Raw genomic sequence first — 18,299 nt, 5'->3', positions numbered from 1 at the left:
ATAGATAGATAGATAGATAGATAGATAGATAGATAGATAGATAGATAGATAGATTAGATAGATAGATAGATAGATAGATAGATAGATAGATCGATCCTACACATGTTTTTCTTACCTCTTGTGTAAGTCTGCGAGTGAAGAAGGGGTTAAGATACTTTGCATCAAGCCACATGAAGCCCTTTAGATCTTGTCTCTGGTAAATCTGAGCCTCGTACTCTTCCTCTGTCAGTTCTGATAGGTGCTCTGTATCAATGGTGTTACCCTGGAGACAAAAGCCAAGGAGAAAGAAGGCAGTCAGGCAAATAGAATAAAATAAAAAGGAAAGAGGCCCTAAGAATGAGCACTGGGTAAAAAAAGAAAAGAAAAAAAACTGAAAAGAGAGTTCTGGAAATGATGTCTGCAAACAAAGATTTCTTTTCAACATGGAACAAGAGTAATGAGAGAAAATGAGAATTTACTTCATCAGGCAGCAGATAGTTAGCTTTGGAAATAGTCAAGACATAAGGCAGACACACTACCCAAGGCTGACAGTGACTGCCCAACAGTGGAATGTACATCCAATAAATGATCCATTATCTAGAGTTAGATCCTTCAGAGGCAACTGAAATATTTAACACAATGGCTGGTCTTCTTGCTCCTAGGAAATTGCATCGATGCCACGGAGTGCATCTGTGTGGGGAGAGAGATTTGCTCCCTGCCGACTCAGTGTCCTCATCACAAAGCCGCATTCAACCTCTTTGATGTTTCTCACTCTGTGGTGAGCCGAAAGGGCCAGATTGCAGATGAAAAGACGGCCCAGCTAGCATCGATGGAGACGGCAAACTAACAATGCGTCCAACCAAAGTGCTGCTTTGATTTCATTACCATTTTCTGTGTCTTGCTGAGATTAACGTCCTTCTTGTTTTTTCGCCGCGACTGGCTCTCTTCAATGTCCATAATGCGGATGAGCGGCATTGTCCCGCCCCCAAGGAAGAGGATAGTAAATAACACAATGATGATGGTGGTGGTGCCGATTAGCTGACGCTTTTCGATGGGCTCCAAACCCAAATGGAGGCTCAAGGCATAAGGAATGGCACCTCGTAACCCTAGCAAAAAGAAAGATATGAAGGTTTATTTAAAAAGCCGCTAAGCCCCATGAACTCAATCGATTTTTTTTGTCTTATTACTATAATCATGTGGCTGTGAATAAAAGAGAAGCTGAAGACAAAGAATGACATTTTCTCTTTAGAAGTTACGAAAATTCTATTTGCATGAAACAATCAAACACTCCAGGTATGTTTTTGATGAGGGAATAATATCGTAACATGATATAAAGCTCAAAAAAGCCACTTTTACATAATAGCCTCCCTATATCTGAATAAATTATGTAACACAAAGGCTGAGTCACTATTTCTTATTTTCACAGTTTTTTTCTGGCTGTAGTACAGTGAGGTTTTTACACTCAGCAACAGAACAAATGGTAATTGACACATGTAAAGAGTTGTAGTTCAATCTAACACCTGCACTGGCAATCACTGCAATAATAAAGAAGCACAACTATTTATATCTGTACACAAATAATAATAATAATAATAATAATAATAATAATATAAAACAACACAGCTGCAGCCACTGTCCGTCCGCCTGACACAGACCGGTGGCAGTGTTGACTAATAATAAACAACTGGACAAAGAACCTCCAGATACTTTGGACTATTCTGAAACGTGATCAAGGACCGATTACTAATTTTATCCACATCTAAATTTTCCACATTCCAACCACATGAAACTGTAAGGCAAGGAATAAATGGAGTTTCCCTTCCAAATCTCTGGAGTCTTCAAACATATGTCTGTGACAGTGATATTGTGAATTTAGTTTTAAAAAAATACATGTATGTGTATCAGAAATTCAGCTTGCTTTAGTGTGCACTCTTTGCAAACTGGTTTTTGCCAAACAGTGACGTGAAATAATTGACCACCATTTCCTGTTGACTTAAGTTTGTTGCCTAAGACTTTTAACAGGATGTGGGCTGAGCAGGAATTTTAAAATACATTAACTTGCAGAATTATTATCTCACCACTAAACCACATGATGAACATCATCTTTGGCGTAATCTTGTGATCTCTGAAAAAGTTCAGCAAGAAGGACAGAGGGAAAATGTTGATTGCTCGGCCAAGAAGAACCAGGACCTACAGAGAAGCACAGAAATCAAACACTTTGAATCCAACTCAACTCACACCAACATTTTACGCTGGCCTTTGCATAAAAAACTACTTACGATGCACCAAATGACAAAGGATATTTCAAAGTTATGTGGGAAGCTGAAGATGGAGAGGCCAAGAAAAGCAAACACACAAGTCTCTGTGGACAGAAGTTAAAAATAGTCACTGAAAATGTCAAATGAAATGAAATAAGAGGACCTAGGAAGCTAAGCAGGAAATTACTCACCACACATAAAGGCGACTGTGCGCAGCGTCTGCTGCATGAGGATCTGTGTAATTGGTGAAAGGTTGTGATGGGTGTAATGAGACATCACAATCCCCGCAAACAGGATAGACATTATGCCTGTGGGTGGGAGAAGGACCTCAGCAAAAACTGCAGATAAATTGAAAACTTGCAACTGTGTGTATAAGTGTACATCCTTTTAACACGTCTGCCCACCTGATAGTTTGATTCCTTCTGCTAGGCCGTAGGGAAGATATGCAAAGATGATCATCATGCCAAACTCAAGTGACGGCGTCTTCCTCAAGTCGAAGTGCTTTAGAAACTAAACAGCTGAGTTAAGAAATTTAAACTAAAGCAGAGAAACACAAATGTGTAAGGCACAAAGAGCCACACTCAGCAAACCAGTCAGGATACAAGAGCTGAAATGAGTCCAGTCAGAGTTCCTAGAGCAGCAGAACCGAAGAACATTTTGAGGAAATACCCCAGCGCTTGCACAAAAGTATCCCATCCTGTTACCATGGCGTTATCGGAGCGAGAAAAAAAGCCTTCTGCTGTGCTGAAACGCAAGAAAATGGGAGAATGATTGATGATGGCAAAATCCCTGTACCTTCTGTGTTGCAATACCTCAGTCTGACATGAGAGGTCAGTAAAACTCCACCACTGATAACTGGTGGAGTCCATGAGCGGATTAAAATATGCTTGTAATCCTATCATCAAAATCTTGTTGGGTAAACAAAAAAAGATTACTTTGCATAACCCTTTCGTACATTTCATGACATGAGAAATTACCCATTCAAAATAAAACGGGATGCTATCGAAACCACAATCATTTATTTTTACATGATCAGCACTGCAAAAGTCAAGAGTCAGTTTATATTTGCTTCCTGTAGTCCTTGAAAATGGCTATGAAGACCTTTTTCATTTTGAGGTTTTTTGAAAATAAATAAATAAATAAATTTGTTGGTTTACTAAGCCACTAAACAGTGGCCAATGAATTAGGAAAAAAGCTTTTAAACTTAAAGGATGAGAGGTTACACATAATACATGACATTAAAAAAAAATAAATAAAAAAGTTAACAGTTTCAGGTTGACTGTACAAACGTTGTAACCAGCAGCCAGGCAAGAGGTTCCTGTTGTACAACCTGAACAGATCATAAAGAGTCACAAATAAAGCAGCACATTTTTTCTGCCAACTTGGTGAGTTTGAAAAAGCTGCTAGCTGGAAACTGGTCAGATCTTTGTTGGAGGTTTTTCAAATTTAAATGAGACCAGAACTATTCTTCTGATGCACATGTGTTTTTATGCACCTGGGAGTTGGCCCAGTTCAGAACAACAAGATAAATGAATATGTGTTCCTGGTCAGGTACTGAAACCGAACAATTGAAACAAATTCAAAGTTTAAAAGGAAAATGAAATGCCAACACAAAGTCAGCAGGACTATTGCTGTTTAAAAAGATAATAGTAAACCCTTAGACACTGGAACCTAAAGAGAAACAAACCAGAGAAACTTTTCTCACGCAGTATTATTACATTTTTAAAGAATATTTAGAATAAAAATGTCCACGTAACGTATACATTTTGAAGCGGTGGTAGTAGATGTCCTTTTTTTTCCTCCTAAAACCTACAAGATACCAGAGGTTTAGTAATTACTAATAAATATAATTGTGTAACCAACAGCAGTAAAATACTCTATAACTATTAATCTCTTTGCATTGTTTATCTTCAGGTTGCCAAGTGAAGACACCAGCTGCGCTGCTGCTGTAAACAACCTGGTTCAATCGTAAAGTAGCTTTCTAAGAAAGTCACCCAGCGAGGTGTTAACAGCAAGCAAACGGCCAGGTCTGTTTAGTCCTTCTATTATTAATGGTTTCATTTACTCTGCAGGGGCACCCTGACACCTCAGATCACTTTACACTATTAACTAACCGTGAGATAAGGTGGGTGTAGAGTGAGCACGAAGGCAGAGGATAAAATGTCAACGATGATTCCAAACAAACTGTAAATTCCTAGTTTCCACGAAACTCGTCTAGCTAGTTTCTGTCTGCGGCTCAGTATGTTTGCTGATTAAGTGTAAACAGTCCTTCTGCTCTGAGTGGAAACTAAAAATGGAGAGTAGTGTCTGGTGTCAAAGACATTTAAATCAACACATCTCTCAATATCTAAAAAATAAATAAATACAAATAAAAAACACTGAAAAGCTGAATGCTGTGTAAGCCACTCTACTTTACATTCAACACGTCAGGTTTCAAGCAAATGAATCCTCAGCAGGTGACAATGTGGATGTGTCTAAAAGTAGGGCAGGGAGATTTTGATGACGACATGTTTTTTTTTTTTTCCTGTTGATAGATAACAAAGGCCACTGTTTCTATTCTCATCCTTCTCACCTGTGACAGTTTATTGTGTAACTCTCAAGAACCAGATGGAGTGAGACAATCTCACTAGTTTAATCTGTAAAAGAAAAACTGAACAATTTACAGTTTACCGGACTCAAATAGATAATACAACTTTTAAAGGAGGGCGTGGTGTTGTGATCGGAAAAAGGACCTTTGACCTTATTTAATTATGCTACTGACAAGGCAGAAGGAAAGATTTACGTGATGATTGTTAAATATCATCGCCAAGCTTCTCTTGGCTCGAGATTGTCATTTAAAAAACAGTAAATTAAAGAAAATAAAAATAAAAATTACATACTGTAGATCATTCACACTTCCATTTGAGCTGATTCATGGAATTAATTAAATATTAGACTGTGTCTCACCCTACAAATACAAGCAGGGTCAGGAAAAAGCGAGCAAGATGTCGCCTCATTTAAAGTAAATGAGAAGAGTGACATCTGAAACCTGAACCATGTGCACACAGCCGCAATTAACACCTTCCCAAATGAAAACCTGTGAAATTTAGCTTCAGCGCCTTAAGCAGAAAGACTTAAAAAAAAAGCTAGGCTCTATAAATAAGAAAACAACTAAGAATAAATAAATACTGTGCTGTACAAACATATTTATATCCCTTAAAATTCTTCAATTTGTCTTGTTATAGCCATACCTGCACGGACTTTGTTGGGTTTTTTTAATGTGATATTCCAAAGCAAACTTTAGGGTAAAACGCAGTGCTAGACCTCATGCAGGAGATTTTTTTTGTCTCCCCTAACCAACGCGTTTTCTGTCTATGTTTTTGAATGGTTTGTGGTAAAGTGCAAATAAGTTTACCATTGGCTTTCTTCTTGTGGCTCTCTCAAAACTGACTAGACTGCATGCCTAGCTGACCTGTCAACAGATTCTCCAAACAGAATTGTGGATCTCTGCAGCGCCTCTTGAGATACCATGTGCTGAATGGCTGCTGTGATTAATGCTCTGCATGAACAGCCTGTCAATTTAGATGGGTGGTGATGTCTTGATTGCTGTGCTGATGCGTCCGCCTATTTTTACTTTTGAATGCTACATTGACCTTACTACTTTGAAACGTCCAGTATTGTTCTCCAGGCAGACCATTTTATAGCATTTTATATACCAAGTAACTGCTATGTTAACTTCTCCATTAGACCTTTAACAATGTTTTAACCAGCGCTGCACTAAGAAGTAGCTCGTGTAACGAGCTTAGCAGCTGCACAGTTCCACCCGATAGTTGCAAATTGCTGCTGGCTAGTCTGCAGGAACTGAGTGGGGGCGCTCTGTGAGGCGAAAACTCAGAAGCTTAGAAACTGAAGCGCTAAGGAAGAGCTGCGTCTCGAACTCTGTGTACTAGGTCCACCCAGGCATTTTGCACAGCAGAACGGTTGCCACAGGTGATCAAATAATTTTAATAAAACATGCATGAAAGAATCAATGCAACACTCCACATATGTTTTTGACCAGGGTATAACGTTACAACATAACGTAAAGCTCAAAAAAGTTGATTTTACATGATACTGCCCATTTAAAGAATTAAAATGTCCGAATGAAACATATAAAATTTCTCAGCTGTAATAGTACACAAAACTGTAGCAAAGTTCAAGAAGTGTGAACAATTCTGCAAAAAACCACTTCCCTAACTATTCACACTCTATGACTCCCTGTCAATATAAGAAACTGCTGAGAAAAGCCTTGTGTGAACACTGTGTCGATAACTATGGCAGTTACCATGGAGATTCCTTTTAGCCTTCTTTAATCAATTAATATCTAAAGGCCCTTTTTGACAAGCTCTGCTTCACCTGTGGAGGTGAGATATTTCTAAGATCACCTGCTGTGGTCATTTATTTTAGCACTTTCAAAAACTATGCCTTTGACTTCATGCTAATGAAACATACAGCAATATTGTCACCAGTTAGGTTAAAAAAAATGTTCCACGATCTATAAGTATTGTCTAATCAGTATAGCAACAGTGTTTGGAAATTCAGGTTAAAATTACAAGCTGCTAACCCCTTTTAAGACGAGTATTTCTTTTTGTAAATTATGAATTATAATAAAATATTTCTTAAAACTGTTGGGACGGTTTCTGGGTTCTTTTCTGCTTCAATAGAAATTAAAACTCCACCTTATTCCACTGAACCCAACTAAATGTGAGTTTACACAAGGCGAGGGCAAAACATACAGTTACAAGACTAAAAGTACATGATTTATGCATCAGTTGGATTCTGTAAAAACAACCTGCTGTTTTTATATATTCAGCGATTTGTAGCAGTATTTACACCCCTTGAACCTTCTCACAATTTATCACATTACAGCCACAAACTGATTTATTTTATTTGGATTTCATATGATAGACCAACATAAAGTAGTGCATAGTAGCAAAGTGGAAGGATTTAGAAAATTTACTATAAAATAAACATAAATGTGACAACTCTAGTCAGCATCCAGGACTCTTTTATTCTGAAATCCCAAAAGGAAATATATGGTGAAAGCTATTGTATTCAGAAATTAAATAAAAGTACAAGATGAATACATCTGCTTATCAGAGATGTTATGTTGAAGACTATAAAAAAAAAGCTGCAGGACGGTTCAATGAAAACATTTTAAATAGACTGACATTTTGACCGAGTTGCGTCTAATAATGCAAATGTAACACCATTTTAAAAAAAACTTGAAACCACAAAACCTCGGTTTATTGATAATTTCCGACAACCACTTTTTCAATCATACAGATCGTCAATGATTGGCTGGCTGACGAAATGCATTCTTTTGAGCATTTTGATTGGTTTAGGCATTAAGAGCATTATTTCTAATATAAAGTAAGCAAACTGTTGTTGAAAATCAAACTACAAGGGCAAGAATTAAAAAGTGAGTGAAAAGGAAAAGGAAGATAAGGAAGAAGTGAAGCCAGAAGCTGTAGATGTTCCAGCTGCTGCTGTTACGGTTAAAGCTTCGGACGAGGACAGTGATATATCTAACATCAATGAATCTGGTGATAAGAAAGGCTATAAGAGTTTTGTTGAACGGGACTTTGAGTCCAACAGCAAAAAGATGAAGGCTGTTCATGCTTCTGACTTGTTAATAGACTTGTTAATATGTCTCTTTTGAATGATGCTTTACTGTAACTTCCCATAGTTTTAACTGTAATGTGAAGTAAGGTGCAAGTAATAAAAGTGATAAAGGGCTACAGTTGTATCTTTTATTGTGTCTACAATAATTGTATCTACCATGTTTATATTTGCAAATGTCAACGGTCCATGCAATACACATGAGTAACATGCAAACGCTACGCGAGGAAGAAAAGTAACAGTACATTTCTTTACAAGCATACAAAGTGCAGCATGGTGGTGTTGGCTGGAAAGTTAGTCAGACCTGTAAAGTAAGACGGGTGGCACTAAAAAGAAAGAAGTGCAGAGAAGCATCCACTAGGAAAGAATTCAGACCCAAGTCCAATTGAAAATTTAAAAAAGATATATAATATTAATACTCCCATTTTCTAATAATGTTAATTTATCACATACAATTCCAGAAGTTTCCAGCTATAATGTCACTAAATGTAATAAACAGTTTTAGAATATGAAAATATTTGCAAGTTGCACTACCTATAACTTTATGTAACATCTGAGTGTTATGAACTTCTGTTTTGGATAAATATGCTCTTTGTGTGTCATCATGAAGGCAGTTGGTAACGGAAACCTGTGTCACCATAAGGTGTGGACGAGCTTAAAGCAACTACAGTAAGAGTCTTACTTGGTGAGGACAATGGAGACGGCGTCGTTCAGGATACTCTCCCCAAACACCAGCATGTTAAGGACTGGGTCCACGTTGAGAGCATTGAAAATGGCAATAGTGGCTACAGGGTCCACAGCCGAGATCAAAGATCCAAAGGCAAAGCTGCAGTGTGATTGAAAAGAATTAGAAAGAGAAGGTTGTGCTATAACAAATGAAAATAACTTTAACGTAATGGTATCTGTGCAGCAAAGGAGCAAAACATGAGCATAAAACAGCCACGTGCAAAACAAGTTTTCCAACTTTTAAGAACTCTACAGTGCACATGAAAAAACAAAAACAAAAAAACATTTGTGACCTAAACGAGGAAGTTGGGTTGACATGGGAAAACAAATTTGACTGTTGAAATAACAGAAGACATTTTCAGACACTCAGGCTTCATATTGTACAAAGAGGAGAAGTTCAAATAATTTACCACGACTGAAAATGCTACAGATCTTTGGGAGCAGAAAAGAGTGTGTCGAGTAAAAGGTGTTCAGGCACGTTCATTAGTTTGTTTGTTGGTGATGTAAGGATTTATTCTCCAAATTATATCAAAAAGTATTTTATGGAGTTTGTGACAAATCGTAAAAAAAAAAAAACAGGCAAGCAGGAAGGCTGAAAAACATATCCTCCTTACTGGCAAGAATATGAATAGCAAACACTGTGCCTAATGCCAAGTTACACACCTTTGATTGTGGACCAAGAAAAAATTTGAACAACACAAAGTTCTACCCCAATAACACACGGGTACGTAGTTTCTGTTTGTGAGCCACGTCTGACTGATGATATATCATATTACTTTCTAGAACCATTCAGTCAGAACGAACCATGTTCATAGAAAGCAGTTTGTGTCAGCAAAGGACATCATCCTTTACTGTAATTACGGAAAGAGGCAATGTTTATAGGTGAAATATTTTCTTTTACATAAACAAAATTGCAAAAGGTTTTATTCAAACCTTACCTATCAGTCATGGTCATCTTATAAATCACATCTGCCTGTCAGAAAAAAATAAGAAAAGACAAAAGTCCACTGAGAGATTCTAGACATGATAATCCAGACACTAGTTTCATATTCATTAACATCTGGCTTTCTATTAGTAAAAAAAAATCACAGTTTTTTCCCCTGAACATTTCATTTATGGAAAAGCAATTTTAAAAATATGATGTTTCTCTAAATACCAGACTTGTTGATAGCTGGTTGTCTCACCTGGCCTAGGAAGTAGATACCTCCGCCCACTATGAAGGCAGAGATAGCCGTACCAATCACAGCAAAGAGGGTGATGGAGCCAATGTTCTGGAAGAAGTTACCCTGAATACACACACAAATACACAGCTCAGATCTCCATGGACAGTATGCAATGTCAAACAGCACCATTATATATCACGTGTCCAGCATTATAATAAGAGGTAGGCCACAGTACAGGTACATAGATATGTTTAAAAAAACAAAAACAACTGTGGGCATATGAAATGGTTTTTGCCTGGCAATAATTCACAGCCACTCCTAAATTACAGATATGCACACAAAAACATTAGAATGTTTTTTATTGAATCACGGTAGTATATTCATACATAGGAAATAAAAAATATATAACATGAATTTAAGTACATGTTTCCAGTGGGCAAAGAAAATCCCACATTAAGAAATATTTTAATTATAGAATCCCCACTGCCACACTGATTGGCACCCAAATCATCTAAAATACATGGAAATGCAATATTTCCTGTTATTTATGTTTCAGTTTATGAATTCAGTTTGTGTCTGGAAATGCTTAAATATAATTCCACAACTTCCTGTTCCTGCAACATAAATAAGACACAGGCTACATTGTTGAATTACAGAAAGAAGGTTCTGTGTTTGAAATCCGACCTGTAGCGTTTCTGCAAAGAGTTTAAATTCTTGGGTTCTTTCCAGGTTCTGCATTCCTCCCACTGCCCAACAAACAGACTGTCAAGTTGATTGGTCACTCTGACGTTAGACAATTTAGTGTGACCAATTTTCAGTTGTGCAGATGAATGATTCAAAATACATGTGAAAGTTTAACCCAGAAATGGCTCAGTGCAAACACACTAAACCTTTCTTCCGTGGTATTTATTGGCTCTAGATGTGGCCTTCAACTCCAGGACATTAGGTCCGGGGTTCTGCAACTTGAAGACGCACCTTTGCTTAAACACACCTCAGTCAAATGCTGAGGGAATTGGCTGGACTCTGGGGAACTTGAGTGCATACTGAGGAGGTGGTTCAGTCATTTGATTCATGAATGTTCAACCAGAGGCAGATCTACATGCTTCAGGACACAGAACCTCAAGGCCTGAATTTAAATATCCCTGGACTAAATTTGCATCCCATTTAAAAAAACAATGACGAATGTAAAATAGAGGATCGAGAATTTTAGATATTCAAAAGAAAGTGGAGAAATAGTCAAAAAAATATATATCCCTGTTTGTTTTAACCTTGTAAAATGTAACAGGAAAAGATTAAATGCTATTGTTTTAGAAAATTTGGTTTTACAAAGTATTAAAAGAAATGTGGTAAAAAGTGCAGACATTTTGTAAAACACAGCTGTCCTTTGAGGTGGTGTTTGCCCCACTGAATTAATGTTCTAAAAGCATTCACACAAGATCCCAATAAGATTGAAAGGCGCTGGATATATAAACTGGGCCACTGTTTGTAGACAGTGGTCGAGCAGCCTTTTCAAACAGGAGGGCCAGAGGAGGACGAGAACATGAATAATAGCCCACAGAAACTAAGCACACCCAACTGTATTGACTTTTCAGTCACAAGGCGGCCCAACCCAAAACCATATGATACATCATTCTTTGTGAGTTGCATGCTCATTTAGCACATTGTTGCTTCATTTTTTTCCTGGAGTCATTACTTTTTACAGTAATTATTGTTGTGCCACCTACATAAACTGCACTTTTTATCTGCATTTTCTCTACTCTGTCAGAGAAAATGCCACAGGCTGAAACTGGAATTGCCACTTTTAACTCATCAAGGGGCGGGGGTGTGCTGGAAATACAGGTTTAGTTAAAAATGTAACCATACCTTGTGTAAAGAGTATCCAGATTCAAATATGATGGGTGGAAGAAGCAGGAGGAAAAACATGTTGGGTCGAAACATTTCTTCCTCCTTGAGAAGAAAGAGAGAAAGGCAAAATAAGAAGCACATTAAAAATATGCATGAAACAATCCGCAACATCAACTTTGGCTATAGAGCAAGAATTAGGAAACGCATGACATTCAGAAACAGCAGCTAATAAACCAACAATTTAAATAATGCAATGAGCAACTACTAACACCTTTTCATCTTAGAAAGCTGACTCCAGGATGACCACATGCAGACATCAGCTGCTGGTCAGGAGGCATACCTGCCTGCCAACACATGCCTTCAACCTCCATTAGCAACACATCCCATAAAAACAGCTGTAAATTTCTAACAATTCTATTTTTAATCTCCAAGTCTCTTGTTCATTCACAAACACACAAACAAGCCCACGCATGCACACACAGTATCCCAGTGACCTTAGCTCCGTGATTATTTCTGCAGTATAATGAAGTCATTGTTGCTTCCCAGCAAAATGGGCCAGCCGCCCAGATAAGGCTTTGGCATCATGTGCCCATGCGCTACTCTCTGGCTGTGCATGATGCACATGTGTTTTTTGTAGTAGCGACATGTGTGTAGGTGTGTGTACCTATTCTGTGCATAATTTATGTTTGTAAAACAAAAATCAAAAGACATTATGCATGCAAGAGTTTTTCATCTTCTTATTCCAGGTAGACGCCAGCATTGTTTTCTATCAGAGGAACAGAAAAGGGCCGAGTGTTTGCTGCAGCTGCTAAACAATCTCCCTCTTTGTTTAATGGAAGTCAGTTTTGACAGCTGGTAGAGCCTGACTCTCCACCTCAATAAGTCCACAAGCAGTTGGCGATGACAACAATTGCTTTAATATTAACAAAAAAGTAGAGGGGCACATTCACAAAAATACTTCTAAGATCTGAATCAGAAGCTTTGCATTGGCCAGTCACAAATCTAATTTTAGACTTATGAGTATCTTAAAACTGCTATGAAAATATCACAAAATTAAGGTTTACGAGAAGGGGCTCAGAGAGCTTTGTGGTCAGTACAAAAACACTGACATAAGCAGTTTCAAACGTTACCTAATGATCTACCAGTGGTGGGCTGTCAGGGCCTGAAAAACCTTCTCTCCAGGAAACCCTAACAAATATATCTATAACTTAAATTCTAATGTTTGTTCAATTAAATTTAGTGCGCTTTCAATCAGATTTCAGTCTCTCTGTGTTGCCAAGGTTAATCTAATCTGTCCAGGGTCTTCACAATCCAGAGAGCAAGCCTATAATCTGTAATCGATATAGCAGGGGAACTGCTCTTTTAACGAGCTTAAAGATTCACCTCACAGCGCCTGGTTGAAGGCCCACATGATGTCAGACATTTTCCAAGCTTTGATTGGATGATCAGAGCAACTGTATCAGCCACACATTTTGCTAGTAAAGGTTGTGTTCAGCAATCTGTGCTGTGGACATTAATACTTGTAATTGTTTGGGTTTTTTTATTTCATGCCCACAATGGCTGATAGAGAAGGAGAAATTGGCTTCTCCTTCTCAGGAATGATTAAAAATGCATTTTCAAGAAAGGCAGACTTTCCTGAAAGAACAGGACATCTAAAAGAGAGTGGGGTCTTACCTGATGTATGTCAGCCAGGCTGCTGAATAAACATCACTCTCCATCTCGCTCTATACTCTGTGTGCCTTATAAACATCCTACCATTATATATATATATAATGATTATATAAAAAAAACATCTGAAGGAAACCTTCATAAGAAAATCCTAGCTGTCTTCTCTCTGTTTATTTGCACACAGCACAGTTAGTGAGATCTGGTTCATGTGTCCACTCAGGATGACACATTAAAATTTCTGCTCTGAATGACGCATGCTTGAAATCTGATCACTCAATACTGATGTTGATTCAAGGTTTTAACAAGATCTCTGGAAATACCCCGTCCTATATTGTGCTTTTTGGATTTATTAGTATTGACTGCTTGTATAATTGCAATGTAATAGGGGTCCCTCTGAAAGCCCAGGTTCCAAATGTACGACCTGCCACTGTTATCTAAGTAACTTTTATAGCCAATCAGTCCTGTTCAACAGTAACAGGAATATGACATGGTAATAAAAACAGAAACAGAGGGAGGACGCCACAGGACATGATGTACAAAACTAATTTTGAATTACTAATTTTCCAGTTAAAAAAACAAACAAACAAACAAAAAAAACACTCAGCATAAGACAACGTGCAACTCAGGTGAAAGGGTAAGGTTTGACTTAGTTTGTCTACTAATAATACATTCAAATTTCAGGAAAAGTAGGCCAACCATTGCTCCCAGGTTGGCAAAGTTGATGTTAGTGACTTGACATTTATCTCCAGTACAGCTCCACCTTTCAGTCCAGCTTGCAGCCACGGACACAGCAAGGCATGCCACGCATTAACTGCAACTTGACATCTACAGCTGCACTCTTGCCGCATGCACGCGTTCAGATGTTTCACTGGCACATACAGGATTGTTGACTGGAGTGATAGATCAAGCATATAAAACATATCTTCACACAAGCACCAAAACAGAGAAGAACTTGAGCAGAAATGGACTAATCTTTCCTAATTGGGGTTTGGACATTTCACCTTTCCTTGGAATAACAGTTGATTGAGAAAACAGAAAATAGTTATTTATTTCCACGCCACAAGAAGGAATGCTTAGACACTGGGTCCGGTTCTGTCAGAATTACAACAAAAAATGAGACCAAACAGCATAGGGCAGAGGCGTCCAAAGTCAGTCCTCAAAGGTCGATATCCTGCATGTTTTGGTTATTTCCTTAGTCAACACACATGGATAAAATAAGGACGCATTAGCAGACATCTCCAGAACACTGACATGCTGAGGAGGTAGTAACTACCGCCAAGGGGAAAACTAAAACATGTATGACACCGGCCCTTGAGGAGTGACTTTGGACACGCCTGTCATAGGGGATATAGTGTCTAGTAGAAACAGGCATAGTCCTCTGGCTGTTTATAATTTTGTCACTTAACAACTAGTGTGTGTGACTGGGCAAGAAAAAGTAGTACATGTATGTGAAATAGAAAGAAAAGCATACATTTTATTTGTGAAATACATTTTAATTTTGCCATCTTGATGCAAGAACAGCTGCAGATTTTGGGGGGTTTATCTGTACCAGCTCTGCTTACTAGAGCGTGAAATATTTGACTATTCTGTGGTGAGTCTTTGAGCTACAGGCTCTATAACAAATTTACAAATGGAGTTCCATTTTTACTTTGACTAGGCCATTTAAGCATTTCTTTGTAATTCTGGCTTCATGTTGATTACAACGTCTTTACAAGTTTGTCCTTTATCCATCTGTTCTGGTTCTTGGTCTTCATGATGGTGATTATTCACCGACTTTCTCCAACAAACCACTAAGATCTTTACAATTGGTTCCACTGGGTTTTCTTCAAGGATATTAGAATAAAAGGATCTAATCACATATAAATGATACACATTTCAGATTTGTTATTTGTACGATGTATCTAAAACTCATGTATCTTTTCCCTCTTATTTTACTGTCTTAAATTGTGCTGATCTTTCATGTTAAATTCTAATAAAATCCATTGAGGTTTGTGAAAGAGGCAAAATTTGGGTACGAATGCTTCCATAAGGCACAGTATAATAAGCAGAAAAGATAGCAGAAAAGTATACACTTTAGGGGAAAATAAAAAGATGAAATAGATAAACCCAGAAAGCAGAGGGTTGGTATGGTATTTACATGTGCTGAGTCTGAATGCAAAGTTAATGAAAAAAGATGAATGCCTAAAGATGAAGGAAATGCAGTTAAAAGTGAGCCGAGAGACACCAGGAAAAAAAAATATGAGAGGGTCCATAGGCGAGAACATTGTTCAGAGCGGAGTGTCCCTGGAGGCTTGGCTTTGACAACCAGTGACATCACCACAAGGGAAAAAGGCCCCTGAAACCACAATTAAAACTTGTCTCTATGCGTCAGTTTCTCTCTCTCTCTCTCTCTCTCTCTCTCTCTCTCTCTCTCTCTCTCTCTCTCTCACGTGGGAGCCATCTATTAAAAGTATGTGCTTCCCTTTGGGGGTTAAAACCCACCACTTTAGCCACTGACAAAAAACGATGAGCCTGTTTATTTCAGTACAGTCAATACAACACTATAATGGGGGGAATGCAAAATTATTAGCCAGGTTGTAAATATATTCACCTGCTTTTCTCTGTCAGTGCTCTGCCTAGGAGACATATTGCTGCTAGAAGGTTACTTTGTATCAGAGCGCTATTTCTTCTTCAATCTGTGTCAGAGCACAAGGGAGAAATCGGCAGATGAGAGGAATAAAAGAAAGGAGTAAAAAGAATGAGAAGCACACAGGCAAACGTTTGTTCATCTGATGAGCGAGAGAATTGGTAAAAGAAAGTTGGTTGTTCATTTCAGCAGGACTTTATTGCAATAATTGCAAAGTTTTTTTGCAGTTTTCATGTAACTGAATGATATAATATTTATTTAAGTCAAACAAAATTACAAAAAGAAGTAAGAAATGAAAACAAGTAAAAGAGAAAATGAACAAAAAAAGACAAGACGTATGGATGACTAAAACTAACTTTGTTTAAAATGGCTATGGTACAAATGCACCTGCGCACAGATGATCAACAGCAGTAAATCCAAAGGGGTCATTGATCGGCCACCATTTAAAATATAAGTATCTTTAATTTGGAGCAACAGTTCATAAAATGGAGATTGAAGCTGATGTGATGTTCTTCCACCTCCGTCTTGTAGCACTTATCAACTAAACTATTAGAACAGACCAGCAGCTGTGACACGTTGTCGGGGAAATCAGCTTACATGAACATATCACCATTTACAATCAGGAGCCGTTGCGCAGATATATAAAAACATATTCAGCTAAATTAATGTTTTCTTGTGGTAGTAGAATTTTACACTGAAAACTGGAGATAAATCCAACTACTAGTTTGAGTGCAAGCTGCAAAATTAATATTAGGAATAAAAAAGCTGCCACAAAGACAAGAGGCCACATATTTCCTTTAAAAATAATCCTAACTTAAATGTTGTGTTTATTTTTTCTCCTTTACTTCTTTAAGGTGAGGAGAATGACAAGCAACGCTTTAATTAGTAATTGAGGATGGCGTCAAAATTCTGAAACAATAGAACACGACGATGAATGTAATGTGTTGATCTTGGTTGATCAGGAAGTTGATCAGGTTGATCGTGAAAGAAAAAAGCTACATACCTAAGCTGATATTTTAGCTCATGCTTCAATGTGTAGCAACAAAATGAGAAGAGGTGATTTCTGAAAGCTTTTTCTTTTGAGCAATTTAGAGACTTGTGCCATTCTTATATCGTACTTCTGCACAAGATATTGCTGCTACATCAAAGGAAAATAAAACAAGAATTCACTTTCAGATCTAACTTTTAAAGAAATTGCTCATGCACATCTTCATGTAGCCACAGCAACAGCAGTTTGTTTCCGCATGACACTTTTGGTGGCTTGTGGAGAGCCTGAAGGTTTGTAACACAGACTGTAAGGGCGGAACCAAACTGTCCTTAAAGGAAGAAATTACAGACACTTTTAGTAAAGTATGAATATTATTTAGGTATTGTTCAAGAAGGCTGAAGTCAGTGTGTGACACAGTTTGTGACATGGCATGGACAAATCTGATAAGCTCTCTGAAGAAACTTTTCAGACACCCACAAACGCATACACACATTAAGAACTGTGGGAATCCCAGTGTTTTTCTCAAAATATTTCAGTAAAGGGCATCAATAACTATTTGGAGTGGAGACGGGGGCAGAGCGAAGGTTTTCTCATCATGTTTTCCAATCAATCGTTGTAATTTTGATTTCATGTCTTTGCAAAACATGTTTTTAAAACTTAACAGGACCAAGTAGGATAGTGTCAGCAGAAATGTAGTAGGCAGTCTAAGCAGAAAATGCAACAGGCATTTGGATTATTCATGACCAGGAAAGAGTAACACTAGTATTCCACTTATTCCCTCAAATAAAAAAAAATGTGGTAGCATTAATATAATTAGCTGAATATAATATTAAAAATAAAACTATATTTAAGGTTTATAGTATAGCTTATAGTAATGATGTTTTATAAAACAAAATCTGAGTTTTTGTGTGTATAACAAAATAAGGAGTGCTCTTGTCCTCACTAAGGGAGCTGTCCTCTTCCCAAACCCTCCTAAATGCTAATGGTGAGTAAATAAGCATGTAGCTGAATGTTTACACACTTCAGATTGGTGGTTTATTTGCTTAACCAGCAACCAGCTTGTCAACTTTACTGGACAAGAAGCACTCGATATCAAAGTCTAAATACACTTGGCAGAGCAGCTAACGCAATTATACCACATTTTATGGTTTTATTCATACAGCTGATACGAGAAAACTTCAAGATAAAAACCTTATCTACATACATCATAAAGCTATTTGAACTCCAAAGAGCATAAAGTCAACAAAACATGCAAACAGCAGCTTTTCTGCTCAGAAAAACCCCACAGCCTAAATGCGGAGTTTATTATGTTTTCAGGCTACAGGGTGTAATTTATCCCTGGCTGATTTCACTTAATCCAGAAAACATTCTGAGTGTGTTGGTGAGAGGCTGATGAAATGATGAAA

General features: G+C 37.7%; 1 protein-coding gene across 3 annotated transcripts in view; it reads right to left on the bottom strand.

Annotated features, from left to right (window-relative positions):
• The window catches only part of slc9a8 (solute carrier family 9 member 8), a 33,862-nt gene that overhangs the window by 4,674 nt on the left and 10,889 nt on the right, over positions 1-18,299 (bottom strand). For 2 of the 3 annotated variants that reach the window (XM_008413901.2, XM_008413899.2), the window contains 11 exons: positions 11,630-11,713; positions 9,788-9,889; positions 9,542-9,576; positions 8,560-8,703; positions 2,840-2,981; positions 2,642-2,747; positions 2,429-2,575; positions 2,259-2,341; positions 2,058-2,169; positions 865-1,085; positions 116-262 (listed from right to left, as the gene is read on the bottom strand). In XM_008413901.2, coding sequence (XP_008412123.1) covers positions 116-262; positions 865-1,085; positions 2,058-2,169; positions 2,259-2,341; positions 2,429-2,575; positions 2,642-2,747; positions 2,840-2,981; positions 8,560-8,703; positions 9,542-9,576; positions 9,788-9,889; positions 11,630-11,713 — 1,323 coding nt within the window. The remainder of the gene's footprint in view (positions 1-115; positions 263-864; positions 1,086-2,057; positions 2,170-2,258; positions 2,342-2,428; positions 2,576-2,641; positions 2,748-2,839; positions 2,982-8,559; positions 8,704-9,541; positions 9,577-9,787; positions 9,890-11,629; positions 11,714-18,299) is intronic. The other variant, XM_008413900.2, reaches the window with a different exon arrangement.

This window comes from Poecilia reticulata, linkage group LG7 (assembly GCF_000633615.1).
Source record: "Poecilia reticulata strain Guanapo linkage group LG7, Guppy_female_1.0+MT, whole genome shotgun sequence".
Classification (NCBI taxonomy): domain Eukaryota; kingdom Metazoa; phylum Chordata; class Actinopteri; order Cyprinodontiformes; family Poeciliidae; genus Poecilia; species Poecilia reticulata.
The sequence above is the reverse complement of the archived record's forward strand: the minus strand, read 5'-3'. Positions and strand labels throughout refer to the sequence as shown.